The following is a 24,463-nucleotide window of genomic DNA, read 5'->3' as shown; positions in this document are numbered from 1 at the left end:
TTATAATGTAAAAAAATCAATCGATTATCTTTTATGATTTATTTTATATGAACCATATAAGTGCAGAAAATTAAATAAATAAATACACTAACCGAAAGCTAACTTTACTAGAACGAAAGAAAGTAAAGAAAAACCCTATATCATTCTTCGCTAGCTACGTGCCAATCCAAACAAATCAAAATCTCTATTCTCATTCAAACTAATCAAAACATAAATTCCACAAAACTAATATATTTTTTGAATTTAGTGTTTATTTGAGTGTCATTAAATCGATAAAAAAATTTTAATAATTTTTTTATTTTTTAATATATTTAGTAAATTTTATAAAAATAAAAGTACTAAAAAAATCAAAAAATGTCTTCTTTTAGAAGATATAACTTACATCTTTTTTTTAAAGTTTTTTTTTTTAAAAAAATATTTTTTATATAATAAATAAATAAATAAGTACTTTCATCTTATTTTATCGAAATAAGTATTGTTTTGATCCCACGTTGAGGGTGAGAATTGAAACCGTCTCCAATGTTATATCCGATTTAAAATCGTTCTTAATGTTTTTTTTCGTATTCAAATCGTCTTTTTAATTTTTTTGGACAAAAATACGCTCACCATTACCAGCACAATTACTTCCTCCACCACCACCAACACCACAACCAGCACCACCAACACCACCAACACTAAACCAAAAAGCAAAAACAGATAACAAGAAAGCAGGAAAGCAGGAAAGTAGAAGCAAGATGCAGAAGCAGAAAGTGATGCAGATAAGACGGATAGGCGGCGAGATTGCGAGGCGGCGGCGACAGTGGCTCGCGTCTCCTCTCTCCCTCGCGATTCCCAACAACGACGGCGGCTCCAAACTTTGCCGCCGCCGTCCCCCTCTCCCCTTCCCCCACTCCCACCCCCATTCCCACTCCCATGTCCTTTCCCTTTCCTTTCTCCCCCTCCCTCACACACGATTTTTTTAAAATTTTATAATTTTTTACTAAAAGGACGATTTTAATACAAAAAAACATTAAGGATAATTTTAAGCCAAAAATAACATTGAAAACGGTTTTGATTCTGACTCTCAATATTAGAAACTAAAATAATACTTATCCCTATTTTATCTAAACATAATGCTTGTTTAGATGCCATTATCTTGATAAACAATTTTTTTTTCAATAAAAAATATCTTTTTTATTTTTTAGTATGTTTGACAAATTTCTAGTAGTAAAAGTAAAAGTACTAAAAAAATAAAAAAAACATATTTTTTAAAAAGCTATATAATTAATAAATAAAAAAATCTTTTTACATCAGATATCTAAATATAAAATTACTTTTACTTTTATAAAAAATCTTTTAAAAAAATATCATTTAAAAAAAATAATTTTCGAAAATAATATCCAAACAAACTCTTAATTTGATCTATTTTTAATAGACCACACTTATATTCAGTGATTAAATGAATTCCTTTTAAGGGACTAACTTCAATTGAGTTTTATACATCAAATGTAAATGGAGTTAGTTATTAAACTGTCATTATCCGTAAGTACTCTGATTTACATGTTCAAATAGGAATTGAATCTTCTTAAATTTTTTTTTGTTTCTTTACTTATTTTATCAAATATAATTTTTTACTATTTAACATTTTTTTCCGCATATTTTTTTATCTTGCTTAAAGAATGTATATATTCCTTTTAAGTGTACTTTAATTCTAACTAAGACAAAAAGAAATTATAAGGAGCAAAACTAATTATGAGAAAATGATGAAACAAAAAATAAGGAGGACTTGAACATACACAAGAGGTAGATTTGTATTTGCAAATAAAAAAAGAAAAAAGAAAAAAAAAAGAGAATCAATCAGCTCCAGGAAGAAGCTTGGCACTTGATTGGGAGGTTGTTCCAAAACCTCTAACAGCTGCAGGGATGACTCTTGATGGAGACAACACCTCTGCAAACGAAGAGAAATAAGAATCTGTTCCTAGTCTACTCTGTAACCACCCTTTGTTCCCCGAGAACCCGTCTGCCACAATCCACGTGTTCTTGAAACCGAGGTTCGTTAATGTTCTTGCTACTATTTTCGCCGAGTCCGAGTACCTAATTTTGCATCCAGCACCAATGGTTAATACTTAATAATCAATTTATATAATGATGTAACTCAAAATGATATAGCAAAGAAACTAACGAGTCCATGATCACAATGTTGGAGCCTTTGTTGATTTTCTTCAAGTAAGAAATCTTCAAAGCTGCTAGTTCAGCTTCCACTTTCTTCACATTCCTAACAAGTCCTCTGAGCTTGCTTGGGAGTTCTTCCAATCTGAGTTTGAAGATCATATTTCAGTTTTGATGCCTTATTCTTAAGGAGGTAAAAATCACATGCTAATTTCACTTACGGAATGGCAATCATTCTGTTTTTCGCACTAGACGGAAGGCGGGGAACACCGGCCTTGTCCTTATCTTTCTCTGACCTAATATCAATCATGAAGTAGTTTTGTGTTGATATCAGATCGAGGGTTTGAGCAGGCGTAAGCTCACCTACAAAGCATGGGAGGAAGCGTATTAGCCGATGGTTTTGCGTAAGAACTTGTTAATGTCAAAGGTACCTTTGTAACCACGGAAGTTGAAGGTGATGGCAGACCAAATCGGAGGAAGTAAGAGGTACGCAATAAAGAGTGCTCCAGCTGTTCCAGCAATCACAGTAGGATCTGAAGAAGATATTGTTTCAACTGTCGCCGAAGCTATTGGCTTCGCGCCTTCAATCACCTTGGTTGTTTGTTGTGCAGTGTCCACGACTGTCTGAAAATTACAGAGAATATCCAGACCAGGTCAAGAAACTTGGTTCTTCAAACATCATTCAAGTTTCTAAAAAATGGTGCAAACTTCTTGAAAGGCGAAATACAAAATCCTTAGGGGTCATAATATGATCTATTTCTTTAGATTCGATATTCAGGGTCATAAAGCAGAACCTAGAAGAAATAGTCTAGTTTTCTTTTCCCTTTTCAAAAGTTCTGTTACTACTCCACTTCGAAAGAGGGGGAAAGAGTTTTGGTAGTATCAAATGAATAACACTTCCAAAACCAGAACACAGAAGAAAATTGAGTATAATTTAATAATGAAATTCCAAAGACATTTAGCAATCTCAATTCTAATCACACTCTTAAGAGACCTTATCTCTGAGCAAATTGAGAAATTTTCGAAAGAAGTCCGTGCTTTCATAACAGATTAGTATTTAGAAAACACATGCTAAATACAGAAACTAGCACATTGCTGCTTAAACAGGAACCAAATTGAGCACTGCAGAAACTTGCATCAAACATCATGAATCATAATTCAGAATCAAACAAGTGAAATTCTTAAACCTTGGCAGCAGTGATGACAGGTTGGGGATCAACACCAGTGCTTTGGAGTGCTTCTTGTGCCTTCTTGGAAGCTTCAGAGATGGCAGGGGAAGCTATCTTCAAGGCCTCCTCCCCAGCCTGCTGCACAATCGGCATCGCCGCATCGATTCCAGGCTTCAAAGCATTCCCCACAATCTCCAAAACACGCTGTGCCGCATCAAGGAAACTCGAACCCACCACCTGAACCTGATCAATCGTCTTCTCCACCTATTCCACAAATTATAAATTAAAATAGAAACTTTAGCTACTCTGGTGTGCCTGAAATTCAAGAATTAGATCAAATTCATAAACTTTCTGATCTAGTTTTACATAATCATGATGAAGAAGGAAACCCTAGGCACAAAAATAAAAACTTTGATTTTGGCAATGTAAAAGGAGGAGTGGCTTACATCGTTGAGAGAAGAGACAATCTGGTCCTTGGGGATGGTGAGAGCTGCTTTGGCTTCATGGGGTGGTGAAAAGAGTGCGAGAAGTGAAATGGTAGTTGAGGTTGGAAGTGTTATGTGTGATGAACGCTTCAACAATGGCAACTTGGAGTTTGAGACTAATGTTGAAGAAGAAGGAGAAGAAGAAGAAGAAGATGGAGTTGGAATTGGAAGAGAAGGTCTTGGAGTTGCTGAAGCCATGATGGCACTAATCTCCATTGTTGCTCTGCTTTGACTGTGATGAGAGATGTGTGGTTAGAAGAGAAAGAAAGAGCATTTGAATGATGATGCTTCTTTCTTCATGGCTTGATGCTGAATTCAAACACTATCATCAACAATCCCACGTGGCAACCCTCTCTTTGGTGGAGATTGGAGAATCAGAAAATAGATTCCAACATGACAACGTCAACTTGCTGTGGACATTGTCATTTACTGTTCATTAATAACATTCCAACCTTTTTTGTGTGATAGGTATGTGTCATTATTATCCTTCATTCATTACTTGCACTGTCTTTGGATTATGTTTATGTATAAAACAAAAATTTGGTACATTGGGCTCTATTACCTGTTTCTTGGAGTTGGGCTTGTGCTCGTTGCTTTGAAATTATGACCATGCCCAAATACCAAAACCAAAAATCACAAAGAAACATATATAAACATGGCTGGTTGGTTCTATTGTGGGAAAAGAATAATGTGGTCTTTTAAGGACCTGAGAGGTTTTATAATATAAAAGAAGTGTAAGGGTTGATTTGTAAATATTAATTTAGTTGAAAAGCTATTTTAAAAAAGTTTCTAGTGATAGATTTGCTGATGAATTAGATGACTACTCTAAAAACAAAAACGGAAAAAATGACATCATGTGAGGAGTCCTTTACGACCGAACAAGAAAATGAGCAGCTGCAGGGAGAAGTTGCTTCGATAGAGCTACAAGAAAGGGTTATCTTTGACCACTTGTTGTGACAGTCGAGGGTCGAATCTCAGCACACTGATATCAATATCTCTCTGCTGTATATTCCATCCACTAGATCCAGTGATTCAAATCCACGAAATTAGTGCAGTTTTTTACTGTATGAATATTTGAGCTAAGAATTGGAGAAGCCTATAATAGTAACTCCTAATTTTTAATGAGTGCTTTGTATGTCACCATTCCAACAGCATAAGGACATTGTCGATGTACTATCCATGCTTTAGGTTGATGCTAGCTTTAGTATCTTTTATCGTGTAAGTTTAATTTAAGTTCAGAAATTTGTTCATTTTAAAAATTTAAGACTGATAACAAGTTCTGTTAAGACTTACAAGGTTAGCACTTTGGATAGCAACAAGTCTTTAAAGATTAATTTTCTTTCTTTCATTGAAGCAAACACACGTGTCTGAGGTTGTTTTCCAAAAGCTCTTGTAAACTGTAACTATTCATTATGATTTATTTTTCATTATTTAATTGAAGGAGATACATTAGGCCAAGAATTGGCTTTGCTAAAAAATTGCTTAGAACTAAAAGCCATGTTACTCTATTAGCTATATTGGAAAAATTGCTAACTGTTAAGTTTGATGTATTGGAATTTCTATTTCAATATATTGGACAAGGGTGATAAAACTTATGTATTGGATAAATTTTTAGATATATTTGGACAAAATTTTTATCTCAAATTGTCAAAAGTATAACTGATAATTACATTAGAAGTAAAATTGAAGCATGAGATAATGATATATAAGACACTATTTAAGTGAATAAATACAGACACATAATAACAAAAGAATATGTCCTTATCTTCTTCTGATAAATAGAAGACACATCTCGTTTGTTTTTCTTGAAATTAAGATCATATAGATTAAGTTGTTTTCCAAGTAGTAGTAATGGTTGATAGTGGTGACCAATTTTGAAGGTCTTTTCAAAGTGTTGAGGAAACACATTTAGTTCATAAGAAGTCTTCATGGTACAAACTTCTTGCTTTCATTGGTGTCCATGAAAAATTTTTTAATTGAGGTAATCTCATACAGAAGTTATAAAAACTTTCGACTTTACAAGTTTAGGTTCAAAATCGATCAAATTTATGCTTCTACAAATAAACTTTTACATGTTTGAGTTTTATTATTGAAGTTTATGTATGTAACATGTATAATTTGGTCCTAGCATAATTAGTAGAGTAATTAGCTATAAGTAGAAATAAATTAAATAGTAGTTAGAAAAGTTATGATGGATTATGATGAGAAATGAAATTTAAGTCTCACTTTCTTAAATTCTCTTTCAAATGCTTTGAATTTGCATTGGCTTTTTGTTTACTCTAATTTAGCTAAAGATTCTGAGTATGCTTTTTGTAACAGCTCAAACCACCCGCTAGTACGATATTATCCGTTTTGGCACACAAGGCCTCACGGTTTGCCTTTGACGATAGGGATAATAGCCGAAGCCCCCTACACTCAACCGTCAAAACACGTCATGCTAGGGAGAGGTATCTACACTCTTATAAGGCATGCTTCATTCCCCTCCCCAACCGATGTGGGACCTTACAATCCACCCCACTAAGGGAGTCCAGCGCCCTCGCTGGCACATCGATCCGAAATCCGGCTTTGATATCATCTGTAATAATCCAGACCATCTACTAGCACGATATTGTCCGATTTGGCACACAAGGCCTCACGGTTTGCCTTTGATGATAGGGATAATAGCCGAAGCCCCCCACACTTAACCGTCAAAACGCGTCATGCTAGGGAGAAGTATCTACACCTTATAAGGCATGCTTCGTTCCCCTTCCCAACTGATGTGGGACCTTACACTTTTGGCATTCAACAAAATCATGAGTTTTTTAAGTATCTTTGATTAGTGGATTCCGAATCCGAACAACGTTCCTTGCTTGCAATGAAGGAAAATCAAATGAAAAGAAAGAGAATGAAAAAATGGGGTTCTGATTTTGTATGTCCCTGGACAAATTAAACTTGTCTAATAATATGTAAATATTTTATTATGACACATATTTAAAACTCTTAATTTAGATGCAACTCATTGTTGAGTAACGCTATCCAACCATAGTAATATATTTCATTTTATTTTAATTGTGAATTTGTATTAAAATAAAGCTTTTTTACCTATTTTATTCTTAGTTGATAAGTAATATTTGTTTGTGGATAGTGTTAAGTAACATAACAACTTGTGATTTATGATGATGGCTCCAACGCCTTCCCCTTTCCTTCTATAAAAAAAAAGATTGATAAGGCATTAGATTGTTTAGATCAATTTATGTTGTCTTATCTTTTTTTTCTTATCCTTGGATTTTTTTTTATTTTAGATTTGATAATATCGAACAACCAAGAAGATAATTCTTAGTGGTTTGGGATTTGGTGAGTAATGATAGAGGGGACCAAGGAGGTTTCATCTAATTTTCAGGAGAATGTCATTCCAGAGGTAAGCATATCATCGTAAAGTTAATGGAAATTCAAGAAAAAGTATTTTTTAGGACAACCTCTTGGCATCAGCTATGTATTATTATGGTAATGGATTATTTTAGGTGGAAGAGGACCCGATAACAAATGAGACCTTTGTTGCAGAGACAAAATTTGTTCCGATTGGTGCTAGTCAAGCAGACGATCAAAGATATGTCATCGTTCTCGATGGAATAGGTTCATTTGGTGTAATTGATTTTGATGCATTGCGAGATGGGGAGATTATGATGATAGAGTTTTTGGATTTGAAAGCTGCTTATGACTTCTATAACGAATATGGACAAATTAAAGGTTTTTTTCATAAGGCGGTCGAAGGTAGGGTGCTGCAAGAAGGCAGAATCTAAGGGAGACATTATATAAAAAAAATTTTGTGTGCTTGCGACAAGGTGAACGAGATGCAAAGCATGTTCATAGAACTAATAGGAAGATAGATCCTAGACCAGTAATCCGATGCGGGTGTAATGCGCGGATAAAAGTCCATGTTGACTTGCGGAACGGGCGATGGTACGTGGAGTTCTTCTCCGATGAACATAATCATGATATGTTGGAGGCATGGTTTAGAGGAATGATGCGGTCTCACTGGGCAATAAAAACAGGGGATTTACACTAGATTAATACGATGAGAAGCTTTGGCTTCCGAGTTCCGACAATATTTCGGGCTTTTGCAAACTAAAGCGGTGGATTTGAGATGGTTAGGTTTAAGGTGAAAGACATATATAATGCAATTGAGAAGCAAAGAAAAGCTGGAGCCAGTGACACAGATAATGCACTAAAGTATTTACAAATATTTAAGAGTCGTGACCTTTGTATGTTTTGGAAGTATTCGTTGGATGAACAGCAGAGGCTCCACAATATATTTTGGTGTGATGGCACAAGTCAATACGATTTCATTGTTTTCGAAGATGTATGTTATGGGGTTTGATGTGACGTATGCGAGGAATAAGTACAAATGTCCCCTTGTGATATTTTCTGGAGTGGATTACCATATGCGCACTGTTGTGTTTAGATGCGCAGTTCTCTAGAAGGAATGGGAGAAAAGCTATGTGTGGTTGCCTCGGGCATTTTTGAATGCCATGAAAGGAAAGGCTCATAAGTCCATTATTACTGACGATGATCAAGCCATGAAGAGTGCAATCAAAGTTGTATTTCCAGAAATGCATGATAGGTTGTGCAGCTGGCACTTTTTACGCAATGTGACCACTCGAGTAGATATTCTATGTTTTTTTTTACCAAGTTTCGTCTTTGTTTAATGGGGGATTTGGAGGTCGATGACTTTGAAGATATATGAAATGATGCAGTTTAAGAATTTGGGTTGCAACAAATTCATGGGACAAGGATATGTATGAGAAAAAACATATGTGGTCAAACGCCCACATTAGGGATAAGTTCTTTGCTGTGCTTAAGACAACATCAAGGTGTGAGACGCTAAATATGTAGATAGGGAAGTTTATACACAATGGCTATAACTTGAGAGAATTTATTGAGCATTTCCAACAATATTGAATTCATGCGTAGGAGAGTAGTGGTTGCTGATTACAAATATGTTTATGAAGATTCGGTTGTGAAAACAAGATTGGAGGAATTAGAGCGGTTTGTAGCAATAGTATACACACGACAGGTCTTGTCTTACTCCGGGAGGTGTTATTACTAGCTAGCAATGTCAGAGTAGTTTCTTTAAAGAAGACAAAGACGTGTACATTGTTTGAGCTGGCCATGTATTGCCAAGGTAGATCATGAAATGTTTCTTGAGGCAAGATGGATGACAAATTTAGATGCTCTTGTTTGCGCATGAAATTCTTTGAAATCTCCTGTGTGCACATAGTTGGTGTGCTTGTTAGACTTAATATAGTTGTTATTCCAGATAGTCTTATACAGAGTCGTTGGACAAAGAAGGCAAAACAACCGCCGATGAATAACCATATTTTTAGTGGAGAGATTCCTGATGCAACCTATATGAGTATGCATGCGGCAATACTTGATGACTGTAGAGAACTAGTGAAGCTATCTTGTAGTTACTTTGAGAATTACTTCGAGGTGAAGACCAAAATAGCTAATGAACGTGAAGCGTTAAGAGAAAAAATCTAGAAAAGGTTGGCCACCACTGCCGAGTACAGGGGCAATGATGCGTCCGTACATGATCCTCTGAGAGCCAGGCATAAACGGTGTGATTGTCATATTGTGACTACTCGTGAGAGGTATCGACGTGTTCAACGATGCAGAAAGTGTGGCAATGCAGGCCACAATGCTCGTTGATGCATCGGCGGGAATGGTGACAACACCATGCATGAATTAAATGTCTTGGGATCATCGCACAACATGGACGAATCACAAGAAGCTGAGGCTACGCAACTGAAGGAATACGATAGTCTAAGCTTCTAAATGAGTGTGAAGAGGTATTAACTTATGTTGTATTATTGTTTATTGTTGTCTAAATCTCATTGTGTGCTCTGGATAGTTAGTATTTGTTGTGGTGTTAGTTAAAAAAAGAGTGGGTTGGGTTGTGGTTATTAATTATATGTGTAGTTCTATTAGACTAAAATTGAGTTTTTTTTCTCCAATTTTGTTGTGCATTTGCAGAATTACTGCCAGAGGACTATAGCAAACAAGTAGTCCCTTGTCAAATGGCTATCCATGATAACTAGATCACCACAAGAGAATCCTGAGGCTAATTCTAGAGTAGTGTAATATTACATATTTGATGTACCTACTATAATGTTATTATTATCCATGCTTACTTTGATGGTAATATGCTGATATACTTGATACATATTTTAATATTTAGTTGGGTTTATTCTATGAAGAATGAACTATACAACTTTGCTTTGTTAATGTTAATGGTAATTTGTGTGCATCATTTTAAGCATGGACCCTTTGATTTTTTATTTTTGTAGCAATTAAAGTGAAAAAATATCCTGTTTATGTGTATAAGTGTAAGAGTGATAATAATTTGATGTGTTTTGGAAAAAATTTAAATATAGATTCCCACATGAATTTGTTTAAATGTATTTGTGTTAAATTATGCAGGCCTTTATTAGTCCCATCCTTAGATTACAAATATTATTCTTTTAACAGTTCTGATGGTATGTAACTCTGATGTTTGATCCAGTTGTGTGAATTGGATATATTGATAAGCAAAAAGATTAGATCCATTATGTCATGCATGTCTCATAATGTGATCACAAACTAGTATAACATGTAGATATTAATTTTTAGCATTAGTAGTTGATAATAGTCCTCACAACAACAATGACATATGCATAGTTAACATGGAATAAATTCCAAAACCTGCATGTGCACTTGCATGCTAAGGATCCCTTGACATAGTTCAGTCAATTTAGATGACCATCATGGATATTGAAACTGTATTGGGATAACAAAAAATGGATATCTAATTTGACACTAATATTGTTCACGGACCATACTAGCATAGAGTACACTAATAATATTAATCTTCTACTAATATATGGCAGTAACCAAAATATTAAACATTCATAATAGACAGACATAAGTAGGTTCCTAGGGCATGCATATAAGGTGATCATGGCAAGATTTCTCTTGTAGTTCTTCGAGAATTCCATTCAATGAGGGACCGCTGAAAAAATTCATCTCTCATTTTATTGAAGTGCTTCATAGCCAACGCAAGCACAATGTCCATCCTTATCTTGTCAACTATCCAGTCAATGTTGTTCTGAAAAAGTGAGTGACAAATTAAGATAATGTTATATTTATTTATGCCATCTCTAGTAGGCTTAGATAATGCGAAGACAAAAAAAAAATTAAGAGGAAGAAAATATTTTGCTGCTCAACAGGGTTTAGAGTAAACAACTACTCCATTTGGAGCCAAAAAAGCATCTACAGTTTGTCATAATAGCTACATAGATAATCCTATTATAGAGCCTATCATGATGCAATGAAGATAATATTAATAAAAGGTCAGCAACTGTTAGAATGACTTACCAATTGTTCATATTTGGAACGCCAAGGACAAAGTTTGGGTGCCATTCAACTAGAGGTGGCCTCCTGCCTAAAATATTCAGGTCAGGAAACAAGACCTTCATCACCTTATCTAGTTCCCTTGTCTACATATATAGCATAGAAGAAGACCATAAAAAGTGTTGATGTGCTCATAATAACAGAATAGAGATACTTGGTAATGCCAAGAGAAAAAAATATCATTTACATGATCCCAGTAAAGCCCAACTACGACTCAAATCATTAAAAACATGATAATATAAAAAACAAAAAAAATAGTGGCCTGAAGATATAACGATTACAAGAAGTATCATCCAAAGAGAATGAAAGTAGCCCAACAACAACACAGATTCTTGTACAAAAAATAAGTCATAAAACGATTGAAATAGGCCCGTGATATTTAGAAGAAAACTACCACATCCAATCAATACAGGATAAAAAAGCAGCAGTATGAAAGCTTTCAAAAGCTAATTCGAAGACAAATTAAATCACATTCAACTCATTTAATTACTAAATAGCTCTAGAACCAAAATACAAAAAAAAATTCACAACACATTTGCATGCATGCAAGAATATAAGTCACCATATTAAAAATTCAACCAAATAGTTCATACAAGGTCAGATTAACCATAATATTTGTTGTTGTGGTCATAGTGGCAGAATAGAGATACTTAAAATATTATTTACATGAGTCAAGTAAAGCCTAGCTACGGCCCAAATTATTGAAAATATGGATAATACAAAAAATAAATGAAACAATGGCCTGAAGATATAAGAGCTACAAGAATCATGGTCCAAATACAAAAAATGCAGCCCAATAGCAACACAAATTCTTGTTCCCAAAAAAAATGCATAAAGCGATCTAAATATGCCTATAATATTAAGAAGAAAACTATCACATCCAAAAAATAAAAAAGATAAAAAAAATCAGCCATGTAAAAGTTTTCAAATGCTAAAAAAAGGCCAAACTAAATCCCATTCAACTCATTTAATTACCTAAATAGCTTCACAGCCAAAACACAAAAAAAGATGTTCACAATAAATTTGTATGCTTACAAAAATATAAGTCAACATATTAACAATCCAACTAAGTAGCTCATATGGGGTCATATTAACCACATCTGAAGCATCATGAACCCTTTCTATATGGATTTCAAGTGTTGGAAAACTATCAAACATCCATATCTTTCCGTTTGGAATGTCCATTGTCATAAGATAGTAGTGGCTTTTTTAGGGTTTCAGCACATCTTTTATTTGAACATAAATATGAAAAATAGATATGACAATCATGTGAGAACGTATCAGCATGATGCAAACATAAAAATCAATCAAATTCATATGAGGTATACTTACATATTTTAGAGAAGTTGGTTTGGGAAAATAATCATCGGCATAATATGTGATAACATGCTCTTTGTCGATCTCCGGGTCTAGTATGAAGTCCTATAAGGAAGGAGCAAAACAAAATTTATTCACCACACGATGCATTCATGAAGTTGAGCTTATGTCCATGCAGTTTTATAAGACATGAGTTCCATGACAAAATCCGATGGATCATTCCCTGGCAAAAGGCGGGAGAATGCTTCACGATCCATACTATAAGATCCTCTCTTGAAAAGAATCTCATTCGAACTCAATGAAGCACCAAATAAGTAGGCCACTACCTGAGCCTCCTCAAGTCTATACCACATTGCCGTCGTAATCTTGAAGTTCAAACAGATGAACTGTTAAGACATGGAATGCGCTGTTAGGGTTCGGATAATGGAGGAAGATAAGCACCAAATAGTCCATATTCAATGCTTCTTACCGGCGGAAACATAACTTCCACAGTAATGCAGCTCAACTTCAGCAGTGGTTCTCGTATTGGCTTGCGCATCTTATCACTCCTCTTTATATCCTCTGTAGAACGTTGAGCAATCTTTACAATCTTCGAAGGTTTTGGTGTTCCAAGTAAGGATGGTGCATAACAACCAATACTCTCACCAAGTCCAACCTGGATAAGTTGAAAACAAAAGGAACCTCTACATTAACAACGAGGGTTGAGTTTAAAACAAATTCATAGAGAATGCGTAAATATAATTACCATCACTTTACCCCTCATTTGTGGAGAGATGTAGGTGGAATGAACCGGGGCAGATGCTATAGCACCTGAAGAGGAACCTCTGGTGCCGGACGTGTTGAACGTGCAGGTCTGATCTTGATGAATAATAGAACCCAAGATAATGTAGCAAAGGATCCATAGGGGGTATGGTGTCACCCACAAATTGGTCAACTAACTTTTCAAGGATGTAGACCTCCTTCTCATCTCTTGCAACCAAAATGGCAATGTTCTTTTCACTGACGATGTCATCATCATCAACAACGATGACATTAGAGGCGGCGTTGTGAGAAGTATTCGGTTGTCGATCCTTTTATCCAAATATTTTCAGTGATTAGTCAACCAAACCGATGGTTCTTTTTAGGTCGCCAGCAATAGCTTCGACTTGCTCGGTGCCCTGCTCGTAAGTCTATTTATGAGGAACATATTATCATTACGGTAAGTTAGTTATGCTAATATCAGAACTAAAATATGGTTATGTAACTCAGAGCTTTTGTCAAATGGATTTACCTAAAGAACCTTGAACATATTCTTGGCAAGATCTTCCATAGTTTCATTTAGGACCTTCAACACAGCACAAACATCAATATTTTGAGAAAACAACACAAATTCACACATTAATGTCATATGACTACAACATTACGGTGTAAAATAAATGAAAATGAGCACCAAGGAGTAATGTATCGCAGTAGAAACTTGGTGTTCTCCCACAGCCTTCACTGGCTCATCAGCATCCATGATAGGGAGAACCAGGTCTGTGAAGAGATATTAAGCAACAGAAGCACTTTCTGAATGGTGTGAATGATAAGGCATAATCCTACTTAAATGGGTAGTGAAGGGTAGTCTTATAAAGTGAGTGAATAGAGGTAATGAGTGAAATTTTTTAGGCCATGTCATAGGATGGCGTTCTGGAAAAAGATGAAGCATAATAGCTAGCTTAATCTTCTTTCTGGTCTGTAGCAGGAAATCTAACTATTAAACCATCTTGCATCTTTTGTAAGAATAGAAAAATTTTAGAATGACCTTTACATCTTCTATTCTCCTAACCTGTTAACACCCACTTGACCTATGTGAATGAGACATTCTTCAACGTCTTATCTTCTCCTAACCTGCCAACACCCTACTTGACCTACGTGAGTGAGACATGATGGTGTCATTAATCACCCACAACACTCAAAGATCAACTAATATTTTATCATCGAATCTTTTATTTAACATCTACATAAAGTTATTATAATTTATTATAAATGAGATAAAAAGCTAAGATGTAATTGTTAATGTCAAATACAATTATCAATCCTTGAACAAAGTCATAAAATGGGTAATGTGGTGAAATAAATAAATTCTTGAATAAAAAAATTTTAAGACATTGTTTAAAATTTTTTTTATAGACTATCAATTATTTTTGTGTTAAAATAATTCATAATTTAAAATCTTTAATTTTATTGTGTTTCTTTATATTTTTTATATTATAATTTTAAATCATTGATTACAATAAAGAATTTTTTTTCTAAAAAATTTGGATTCATACTAGCAGAACAAAATGGGCTTCGGACACTAAACTCTTATTATACACTTAAATATTTGTGTCGTCAAGCAAAGCATTTGGGTATTATAAGCTCCCGCAATCCAATTTTTAAATGGTGAAAAAGTAATTCTAATTATAAATATCATAGTTATCTCGCTCATATTCATGCATTCTTCAAGTTTTGATTGAACATATCATCCCTAAAGAGGATGCATTATTCTCGTAATTTTTATGCAACTAGAAACTGAGCATCATCTGCTAATATAACAAATAATTTAAATCAAATTTACTAAATTCAATGGACATTCATAATAAGCGTTAATTTACTATTCATGATAATGATTTAAGTTTAACTTCAACACTAGTAACATCTTGCACAACTTTTTTCAACTTAATTACAACTGTCACTCATACCACAACCGTCACAATAAGTACCACTTCTAATTCTACTTAATTATATAATGAAAGAACTAGAAAACAGTAAGAAAGAACAATAAAGACAACAAATTAGTTCTTACAAGAAGTAGTTTATGTAACCTACCCTTGCATGCAACTTCAATGCCGTCAATTCTTTTGATCCTTCATGTTGAACATAGTCGACAGTTTTTCAATAATTTCTTTATAATGATATTAACATTTAATTAGATGTTAAAAAGTCTTTATATATTATAGTACATACATAAAAGTAAATTATTTTAAAATTTATTTATTTTTCTTATGATAATAAATTATAACATTTTAAGTAAATTCTTTAAAATGATTATATATATATATATATATATATATATATATATATATATATATATATATATATATATATATATATACCTATTATTCTTGCATTTACTATGTGTTACAAAAATGTAAAAAAAATTGTTCAAATTGATAAAATAAAAATGTATATTTGTGTAAACATTTTTTAAATACATGACTCATAAACGTTTAAATTCTTCTAAATTACAAACCCTTAAACCCTAAAGTATCATTTCTAATACTTTAAACTCTGGACCCTAATTCTTAAATGATGAATCCGAAATTTTACACATAAACTTTATACCCTTAATTCTAAACTGTAACCCCTTAACCGTAATCTCTAATTCTTAAACTCTAAACACTAAACTCTAAATTCTAAACTCTAAACCTTAAATTCTAAATTCAAAAATCCTAAGCTATCATTTCTAATATTCTAACCATTGCACCCTAAACCCTAAACTGAAATTCGTAAACCCTAAATATAAACCCAAACTTTAAATCCCAAAACGTAAATCCTAAACATACCCTAATCCCTAGATGCAAAACCCAACCATAAATCCTAAATTATTAGTTATAAACCTTAAATCCTAAATTCTAATTATAATATAAAAATATTTTAATATTTATAATAACATTAACATCTAATTAGATGTTAAAATTTTTTTATATATTATAGTACATACAGGAAAATAAATTATTTTAAAATTTATTTTTTTCATGATAATAAAATTATAACATATTAAGTAAATTCTTTAAAACGATTATATTTTATATATTTTATTCACGAATATATTATATATATATATATATATATATTGATTATTTATTATTCTTACATTTATTCTGTGCTACAAAAATATAAAAAAAAATTTGTTCGAATTGATCAACTAAAAATGTATATTTGTGTAAACCTTTTTTAAATACCTAAATAATAAATTTTTAAATTCTAAATTGCAAACTCTTAACTCTAAACTATCATTTCTAATACTCAAAATCCTGGACCTTAAATCCCAAGCCATGAATTGAAAATCCTACAGCATAAACTTTATATCTTTAAACTTAAACCGTAATTTCTAACCCCTCACCTCTAAACCCTAAACCATAAATCCTAAGTCCTAAACATCAATCAAATTGTTATTATACTGTATATTTAAATATCTAAATTTAACTATTGAAAAGTATTTTTTAGTATATTTATTCCAGTAGAAGTATCATAAAATAATAGATACATATTAAATCATGAATTTGTCTATCGTAGAAAAATTAATATAGTGTAATAGGAGGTGAAAATAGAATTACGACAAGTAATTTTAAGGTGCACAAAAACATGGAGACTACTTTTAACAATGGTAATAGAGTAGATGGATTTAAATTTCAAAACCCTGAATTTAGTAAAAAAAATAAAATCTAAAATTGTCTGTGATAAACATGAATTGAGTAAAATTAATTTAATAAAAAATAATATACATATCGAATTTAAGTAAAAAATAATTATTTATGTCTTTAACTTTTTATAAAGTTTATTTTTGAAGTATTAACAATGTAAAATATTTTATACAATCGTTTAATCATATTCGTGGTTTGTTTTAGAAGACCATTCACGTAGCAAAATAAAATTAAGTTATTTTTATTTATATGACATTATATATCTGAATTCATATGTAAAACTGCTTTATATTTACAGTGAATTAAAATTAAATTATTTTTATGTTGACAAAAAGAAAAAAATTGGTAATTGTTTGCTTTGCTTTATTTTATTAGCACAAGAAAATATGTAACTAATATAAATCTTTTGACAAAATTATTAACAAAAGTAAATATCAAATTTGAAACCATTATTTACAAACAGTGCAGTTTGTATATATTGATAAGTTACAAGTAAATGAGTACACAAATTTTAGTAACTACATATGTCATGAGCAATACAAATAATAAAAATATAGTGTTATTATTTAATTGATCTAATTATTATTCATACAATGCTATTAATTAAGTAAATATAGTCTAGTATTTAAATTTTAATATAATTAAAAATGAAAAAATTAAACATTTCTTTGATTTATAAGAAATATCAGGTGAACAAATTATTTTTGTAATCAAGTCTAATTAAGTTTTTTCTTCTTATGCCTCTTGTTTTTCTCTTTTTTCTTCTTCAACTAATTTTGTTTATCAATTTTTAAGGTTGCGTTTGCCTACAGGCACATGGTACTGAAATAGAGACATAAAGATACAAAATTGTGTTTAGCAGATGAGATATGAATAGAGATATTGTGTCTAAAGACACTGAATTAGTGCATTTTGTATCCATCATGACAGGAGGATATAGAGACACTAACAAGAGACACAACTTATTTTGTATTTTTTATTTTATTATTCTTGTTAATTTTTTATAATTATATTTTTCTTCTCAAATTTTTTGTAAACCCTGAGTAATTAGTAAATAACTAACCAATAAATTAATTATTAATTAAAATAATTAGAAAATAGAATTTGATAGTTTAATGTAATATAAAAAATTAAAATAAGAATTTTGATACTAATTTAAAAAAAAATTGGCCCAAAATTGAGTCAAACAAACCGAACCGAATGAATCGAGCCGGTATTCGGCCCAAGGCCCAATCCAACCCAGCCACACATGAACAAACACAACCCCTTCTCCCTTTATTCTTATTTTCACGCTGGAAACTTTTAGGAAAGGGTAAGAACCTTGAAAACTCCAAACCCTCACTCATATAATCAAATTCCAATAACTTTTGATTCGGAGTTTCGATCATCACACCGTTTGTGGCCACGTGTCTGCAATGATGAGCTCCACAAAACCCAATACCTTTCAAGGTGAGAAAACCACATTCTCAGCTCCTATTCTCTCTTCTTAAATTCGAAAATGTTAGGGTTTGGTGTGTTAAGATTTTAGTTAAATTGATGTTATAGGATCAAATTGACTTGTGAAATTAGTGGATTTTGGTTTAATATAAGGTAAGGTTTGTCAACCCTAGCCAATTTCGATTCTAGTATATTAAATTATGAATTTTGAATATGTATGGTGATATATGTGAAATTAGATGTATAAGTGTATATGTTAGAGCTTAAATTGTGAGCTTTGGAAGTTTGTGGAGGTTGGATACTTGAGCTTTGATGATTTTTGGACTTGTGAAGTTGTGTTTGGCTTTGGTGATTTGTTTTGGACAATACGTGAAAAGCGGCCAAGGTATAGTTTAGGTTTTACATATTTAATATATAATGTTCTGTAAAAACTTAGGCTAGATGACCGTAGGATAGGAATGAATGTTTGAATATGTGAATGGTTTAGTGCTTTATTGATATATCTTGAACAAAGTTGGGTTTTGGTTTGATGTGGATGTTGGTGTTGGAATTAATGATGATGAGTTAATGATGTTGCTAATGTATGATGATGAATATGAGTTTGAGGTGGTTGATTGATGAATCTTGTTGATTAGGTAATAAGTGTTTGGTTTGAGGTTATGTATATATGTGTATATAGGTTGGTATGTTGATGATTGTTGATAAGATTGTGGAGTTTAGGTTGAAAATCTAATTAATTGAGGTAGGTTGTGGAAGTGTTAGCATTTAAATTGGTATAATGTTATGTTGGATATATGTAAAGAAAGTGAGGTTTGAGTTTGGTTTATGAAAGTTGAGGTTTGGACTCTTTGTGAAAAATTAGTTTTTAGCCAAACTTCGGCGAGTTATAACATGGCTTCCGAACCCCCAAATGGTTTTAAATCTGTTTTGTGTGAAAATTGGGTCCATGAAGTTTATGTCATTCGAAGAATGAATAAAAAATGTTTTAAAATGAAAAAGTTATGTGTGTCGGAAGTTTGAGGTTTCAAATTGAAATTCTACAGCTTTTTAACTCAGCCAAAATTTTACCCAAAAACCCACGCATGCGTATGCACACCCTCTCATACGCATGTGGTAGCTACTGCCTTGCGTACATGTGCATGCAAATGGGTCTATACGTACGTAAAATGGGCCAATATGCACGCTCACGTGCACGCGTGACCTACGTGTACGCGTGACCTGGGCAAAATTGTACGTATGCGTAAGCATATATATGACATGCGTACGCATACCCCTATTTTTCAGCAAAAATAGATTTTGTGTTTTAAAGCTCAAACTCGAACCTCTAGACTTTTACTTTCATTTTTTTAGTCTAAATATTGCTAGTAAGCTTAACAATAGGGTGAAGCTAGGAAAAAGGAGATAACTTAGAGGTGAAGAAAGATGACTAAACTAAGGATTGGAGAAGATGACTTTTGTTTTGATAAGATGATGGAAGAAAGATATATGAGACAGTTAAAAGGGTAATGTAATATTGAGATTAATGAATGAGTTCTGATGGTAAGGCTTGAATGATTGATTTTCTACAAGTAATATGAAATGTATATGGCACGTAAGAGAGTAATGTAAGAAATTGAGAATTGATGATATTAATTAATTGAGAATAATAGAACATATGATTAATGAGTAAGTGATTATGATTTATTGAGGAAGTGAGGTAATGTCGTGAGTATGCCGGAGATGCATATGTGAGTTAAAGGATGAGTATTTTGAGCTTGAGGTACTGTCCTTCCCACGTCAGCCGAGAATTTTTTCCATGGATAATATTGAGCTTAGGGGTTTTATCTCCCTCATGTCAGCTTGGGAGTATTATTTTTCCCATGTCAACTCGGGGTGTTATCTCCCTCATGTCAGCTTGGGGTATTACTTTTCCCATGTCAGTTTGGGGGTGTTGTTTCTTCTTCCCATGTCAGCTTGGGACTCTTTCCATAGATGTTATTGAGATTGGGGTGATCTCTTCCCCATGTCAGCTTAGAAATTCTCCCCATGGTGTATTTTTGAGCTTGAGAACATGTCGGGATGGTTACGTAACTGACAGTTGATATCAATAGCCATAAGACAGGCATGCATCATGTACATATTATTTGAATTGCTTGCTTGTAAATTATTTGGGATTGCCTATATGATTATAATCTGCTACCTGTTATAATTGTTATCTGTATTACTTCTAAATTACCTGTATTTGCCTTGTTTGCTTATCTATTTGTGCATATTCACCGAAGATGGAGGAACGGAGGAAGGATTGAAGGGTTTAGTGTTTAGGTCAAGTTTTAGTTAAGTTTCGGAACCCTTAGAAGACCACCTATTATGGTTTCTGTTTAATATTTTAAGATTATAATCTAAGTGTCAACGTTCTAGGATTGCCTCTGACATTCCTAGGACTTTATATCTTATATGTGTGGCATCTTTACCATGCTGAGAACATCCGATTCTCAAACCATACTGTGTTGATTTTCAGATGCAGGTCAAAAGGCTCCTTGGTAGGTGTCTGAACTTCTGAAGCGGAGCTGTTTCTGGGTTTTCTTTCAATATATAGTTTATGTTTATATATATTTTTTACTCTCCAAATAGTTACTTTATTTTGCACATCTTAGAGGTTTAAGGAGAGAATTAGGGTGTATCTTTATATATTGGATTTCGGGATATATATATATATATATATATATATATATATATATATATATATATATATATATATATATATATATATATATATATATATATATATATATATTTCACTATTATTATATATTTTTACTTTTAGAGGTCGTAATACCTTACTATCTCAGTCTTATGACTTAAGCATAAGATTAAGTGTGGTAGGATGTTACATTTTTAAGTGAAAAAATGAGAATAAATTAGAGTTTTAAAATTTGTTCTAATTTATCACCAAATAAAATACAAGAACACTAATTTTTATGTCTTTGTCTTTTGTATCTTATTTTCAATGTCTAGTCTTGTCCTATTCTCAAAACCAAACACAGTCTTACTATTAAACCACTTTGACTAAACTTAATTACCAAAATGCCTTTGTTATGTAATATCATCTTAGATTAATATAGTAATTGATGACAAATGAAGTACACAAATATTATTCACAATCTAATTTTTGTCATTTCAAAATTAATAAAAAATAATATATTAATCTTTTTAAAATTACATTTAAATTTGTCTATAATACAAATAAACATAGTGAATTCTACAACATGCCCCTTAAAAAATTGTTATATGTTTTGGCAGAAATTAATACTTTGTTGAAATAATGTATATAATAAAGGATTATAAGTTTTTTTTCTAATATAAAATAAAAAATTAATTAATTCTTAAAACAAGATATTTCAACTTTATTTTCCAAAATATGATTTTTTTTTTGCATTAAGGGTAATTTCGTCGCACCCCTGACGAACTCTATACAAATTATGAAGTTCACCGCACTCCCTGGTGAACTCTATAATTTACTACAGATATCTGACCGAAGTAGATAGCAGTTTGTTTTATAAAAGGTATATTACAGTTGTCTTGTCTCTGTTGCTAGAATATTTATTAGACCATAGTTGTGAGAAATATTTCTGTTGTTTTGAATTATGTATCGTTTACGTGACGACGAGAATGTACGGTTTATAAGGTCGTGGCACAATCGATGGACAAATGTTCATCTGTTGGAATTATTCATGTTCCTCGTTGAGTTGGGTGGCCGAGGATTATTTGCAGATACTATCGATGATAGTCCGTTGAATGGAGCTATTAGACGAACTATCAGAAGGACGATGGTAGATCTAAATATACCACCTGAAGGTAGTCAAGAGGAGACTAATGTTGAAGTTCGTAATGCTGACTTGATGGATGACGACGTTGAAAATCATGAGGGTTCCACTATTAGGGATCTGATGATGGATTAGTATAAAGTTAACCGCGATGACGGAGACGATGCTGATGAAGAACCTCCCGAAATTCCTAATGATGGTGACGAGAAAGAAGAGATGAACTACTGCGGTAACACACAAATTACTCTGACACAGCCTGCTATTTCTCGACCAAAGGATCGGTTGGATCATTTTACCAGGTTGAATCTCAATGCAATGACTTCAGATTGGTCGTTTACCCTGGGAGGCCCCGAAGAGGATCCAAGCAACAAGTTCGAGGTTGGACAACAATTTAAGAACAAGGAAGAAGTCATGCTGGCAGTTAAGCGGTACAGCATCAGGAAGGCTGCAGAGTACAAAATAGTATACAGTAACCAGTTGAGGTATAATGCACAGTGCATCCAGTTCGGGCTCGGTTGTAATTGGAGCATACTCATATCGTATCACCAAAAGCAAGAAAAGTGAGAGATTAGGAGATACACTGGTTCTCATACTTGCATGCAAACATCGATGGGGCAAGACCATCGTAGGTTGGATTTGAAGGTGATTGCTCAACACATTTTCACGATGGTCAAAACTGATCCAACAATCAGTATCAGGGTTCTGCAAGGAGGTGTGGAGAATCACTTTGGTTACAAGGCGTCGTACAGAAAGATTTGGCCTAGGACAGCAACAAGCTAACGCACCCTCCCAAATTGTGCTAACCATGCTCCGTGGCACAGCACATCTGGCGGTAAAGCGATGCCAGCAAAACTGAGCCCCACAATAACCCGCCACACGTCTCAAGATCCTCTCATAAGGGAGCCACCTGATGTGCACCCGAGAGTCAGATGCATCTGGGAATAGGATACCCCCTATCCATTACATGTTGTACCCTCTCGTGTACCTCAACAGGTGCTCCTCTGTGGCGTCCTGCTCCAACTCTCCACACACAGTGTTGTGGAACCAAGTGAGCTTCACAATCCACTTGGTCTGTGACTGTCTGTCTTCTGGGCCAGGAACAACACCCAGAAGCTGCTGACATAACTCCTCAATAGTCCATCCCTGATGGTGCTGCTCCCAACCACCTATGCATCCACTCAAAGGATCACCGTCAATCTTGAGTCTCAGTTGATAGGCCACGTCCTGCAGGGTGATAGTCATCTCCCCGCATGGTAGATGAAACATATGAGACTCAAGCCTCCACCTCTCTATCAACGTCGAAGCAAGTGGCCAGTCGTGCTCGAACTCAACCATATAAGCCACATACTCAAATCCGGTTCGTCTGGGATATGGCCTAATTTGCTCCGGCGGCTGTGTCATCAAATTACGCCTGGTGCACAAGATCCGAGGCATTTACCAAACGGAAACAAAAAACAAAAAAAAGGACAGTGAGCACATAAAAAGTTTACTGTTTATTAATTATAATAAAATAAACAACAGTGAAAAAATTGTACCACTTGATCAAGCCTGTGAGCAATATGCTCAGTCTTATCCAATCTGTGCAGCATATCCTCGTAGCACAATAACTGCTGCTCCATCTAACCACACTCTAGTAAAATAAAATCACATATATTGAACTTAGTTCTTTTTACATTAACTAAATTCTTAAAAAATATATTTAAATCTATAATTGTCTATCTTGTTCTTAATCAGTTTATAAACTTACTAATTTAAATTTAACCCAACTACATGAGGCCGTCAACTAACATCCTAAACAACCCTAATCAATAACTAACTGAATCCTAAATTTTATTAATCATGTTTCTTTCTAATCTAATTTAACCTAATTAATTATTCCACTAATTATCTTGTAATTCACAACTTAAACTAATTATTCTGACTAAACTAACTAAGAATTGACTAACAACTTATACTAATTAACATGTTATAAACAATAAACAGTAACTGTACTTGAAAACAATAACATAAAAAATCTAACTAACATGTAAACAGTAACTCTAACTAATATGTAAACAGTAAATCTGTAAACTCTAACTAACATGCAACCTCTAACTAGTAACTTTTACCAACATGTAAACAGTAACTCTAACTAACCTGAAAAAAGTAACTCTAACTAACATATTATTTACTGACCTGAAACTGAGAATATCGTGGATAACGAACTTCACGGACGTCGAAAGATAAAAAAGAAGAACAAAATAAATTTG

The 24,463-nt window shown here is 33.2% G+C and overlaps 1 protein-coding gene across 1 annotated transcript; it reads right to left on the bottom strand.

Moving 5' to 3' along the window:
* Nucleotides 1–1,710: 1,710 nt before the first annotated feature.
* On the bottom strand, nucleotides 1,711–4,299 carry LOC112708997 (calcium sensing receptor, chloroplastic). The gene is made up of 6 exons (XM_025760909.3): nucleotides 3,764–4,299; nucleotides 3,336–3,581; nucleotides 2,580–2,772; nucleotides 2,370–2,511; nucleotides 2,162–2,293; nucleotides 1,711–2,073 (listed from the first exon to the last, which is right to left on the bottom strand). The coding sequence occupies exons 1-6, from the start codon at nucleotides 4,016–4,018 to the stop codon at nucleotides 1,833–1,835; spliced, it is 1,209 nt and encodes a 402-aa protein (XP_025616694.1). The 5' UTR covers nucleotides 4,019–4,299; the 3' UTR covers nucleotides 1,711–1,832.
* Nucleotides 4,300–24,463: the final 20,164 nt, after the last annotated feature.

Source organism: Arachis hypogaea, chromosome 1 (genome assembly GCF_003086295.3).
Source record: "Arachis hypogaea cultivar Tifrunner chromosome 1, arahy.Tifrunner.gnm2.J5K5, whole genome shotgun sequence".
Lineage (NCBI taxonomy): Eukaryota > Viridiplantae > Streptophyta > Magnoliopsida > Fabales > Fabaceae > Arachis > Arachis hypogaea.
This window is presented reverse-complemented; position numbering and strand designations above follow the sequence as displayed.

Coding starts and splice junctions, on each gene's coding strand:
- LOC112708997 (XM_025760909.3), bottom strand. CDS start 4,018: ATGGAGATTAGTGCCATCATGGCTTCAGCAACTCCAAGACCTTCTCTT. Junction 3,582..3,763: donor TTGTCTCTTCTCTCAACGAT/GTAAGCCACTCC, acceptor TTTGTGGAATAG/GTGGAGAAGACGATTGATCA. Junction 2,512..2,579: donor CAACTTCCGTGGTTACAAAG/GTACCTTTGACA, acceptor CATGCTTTGTAG/GTGAGCTTACGCCTGCTCAA.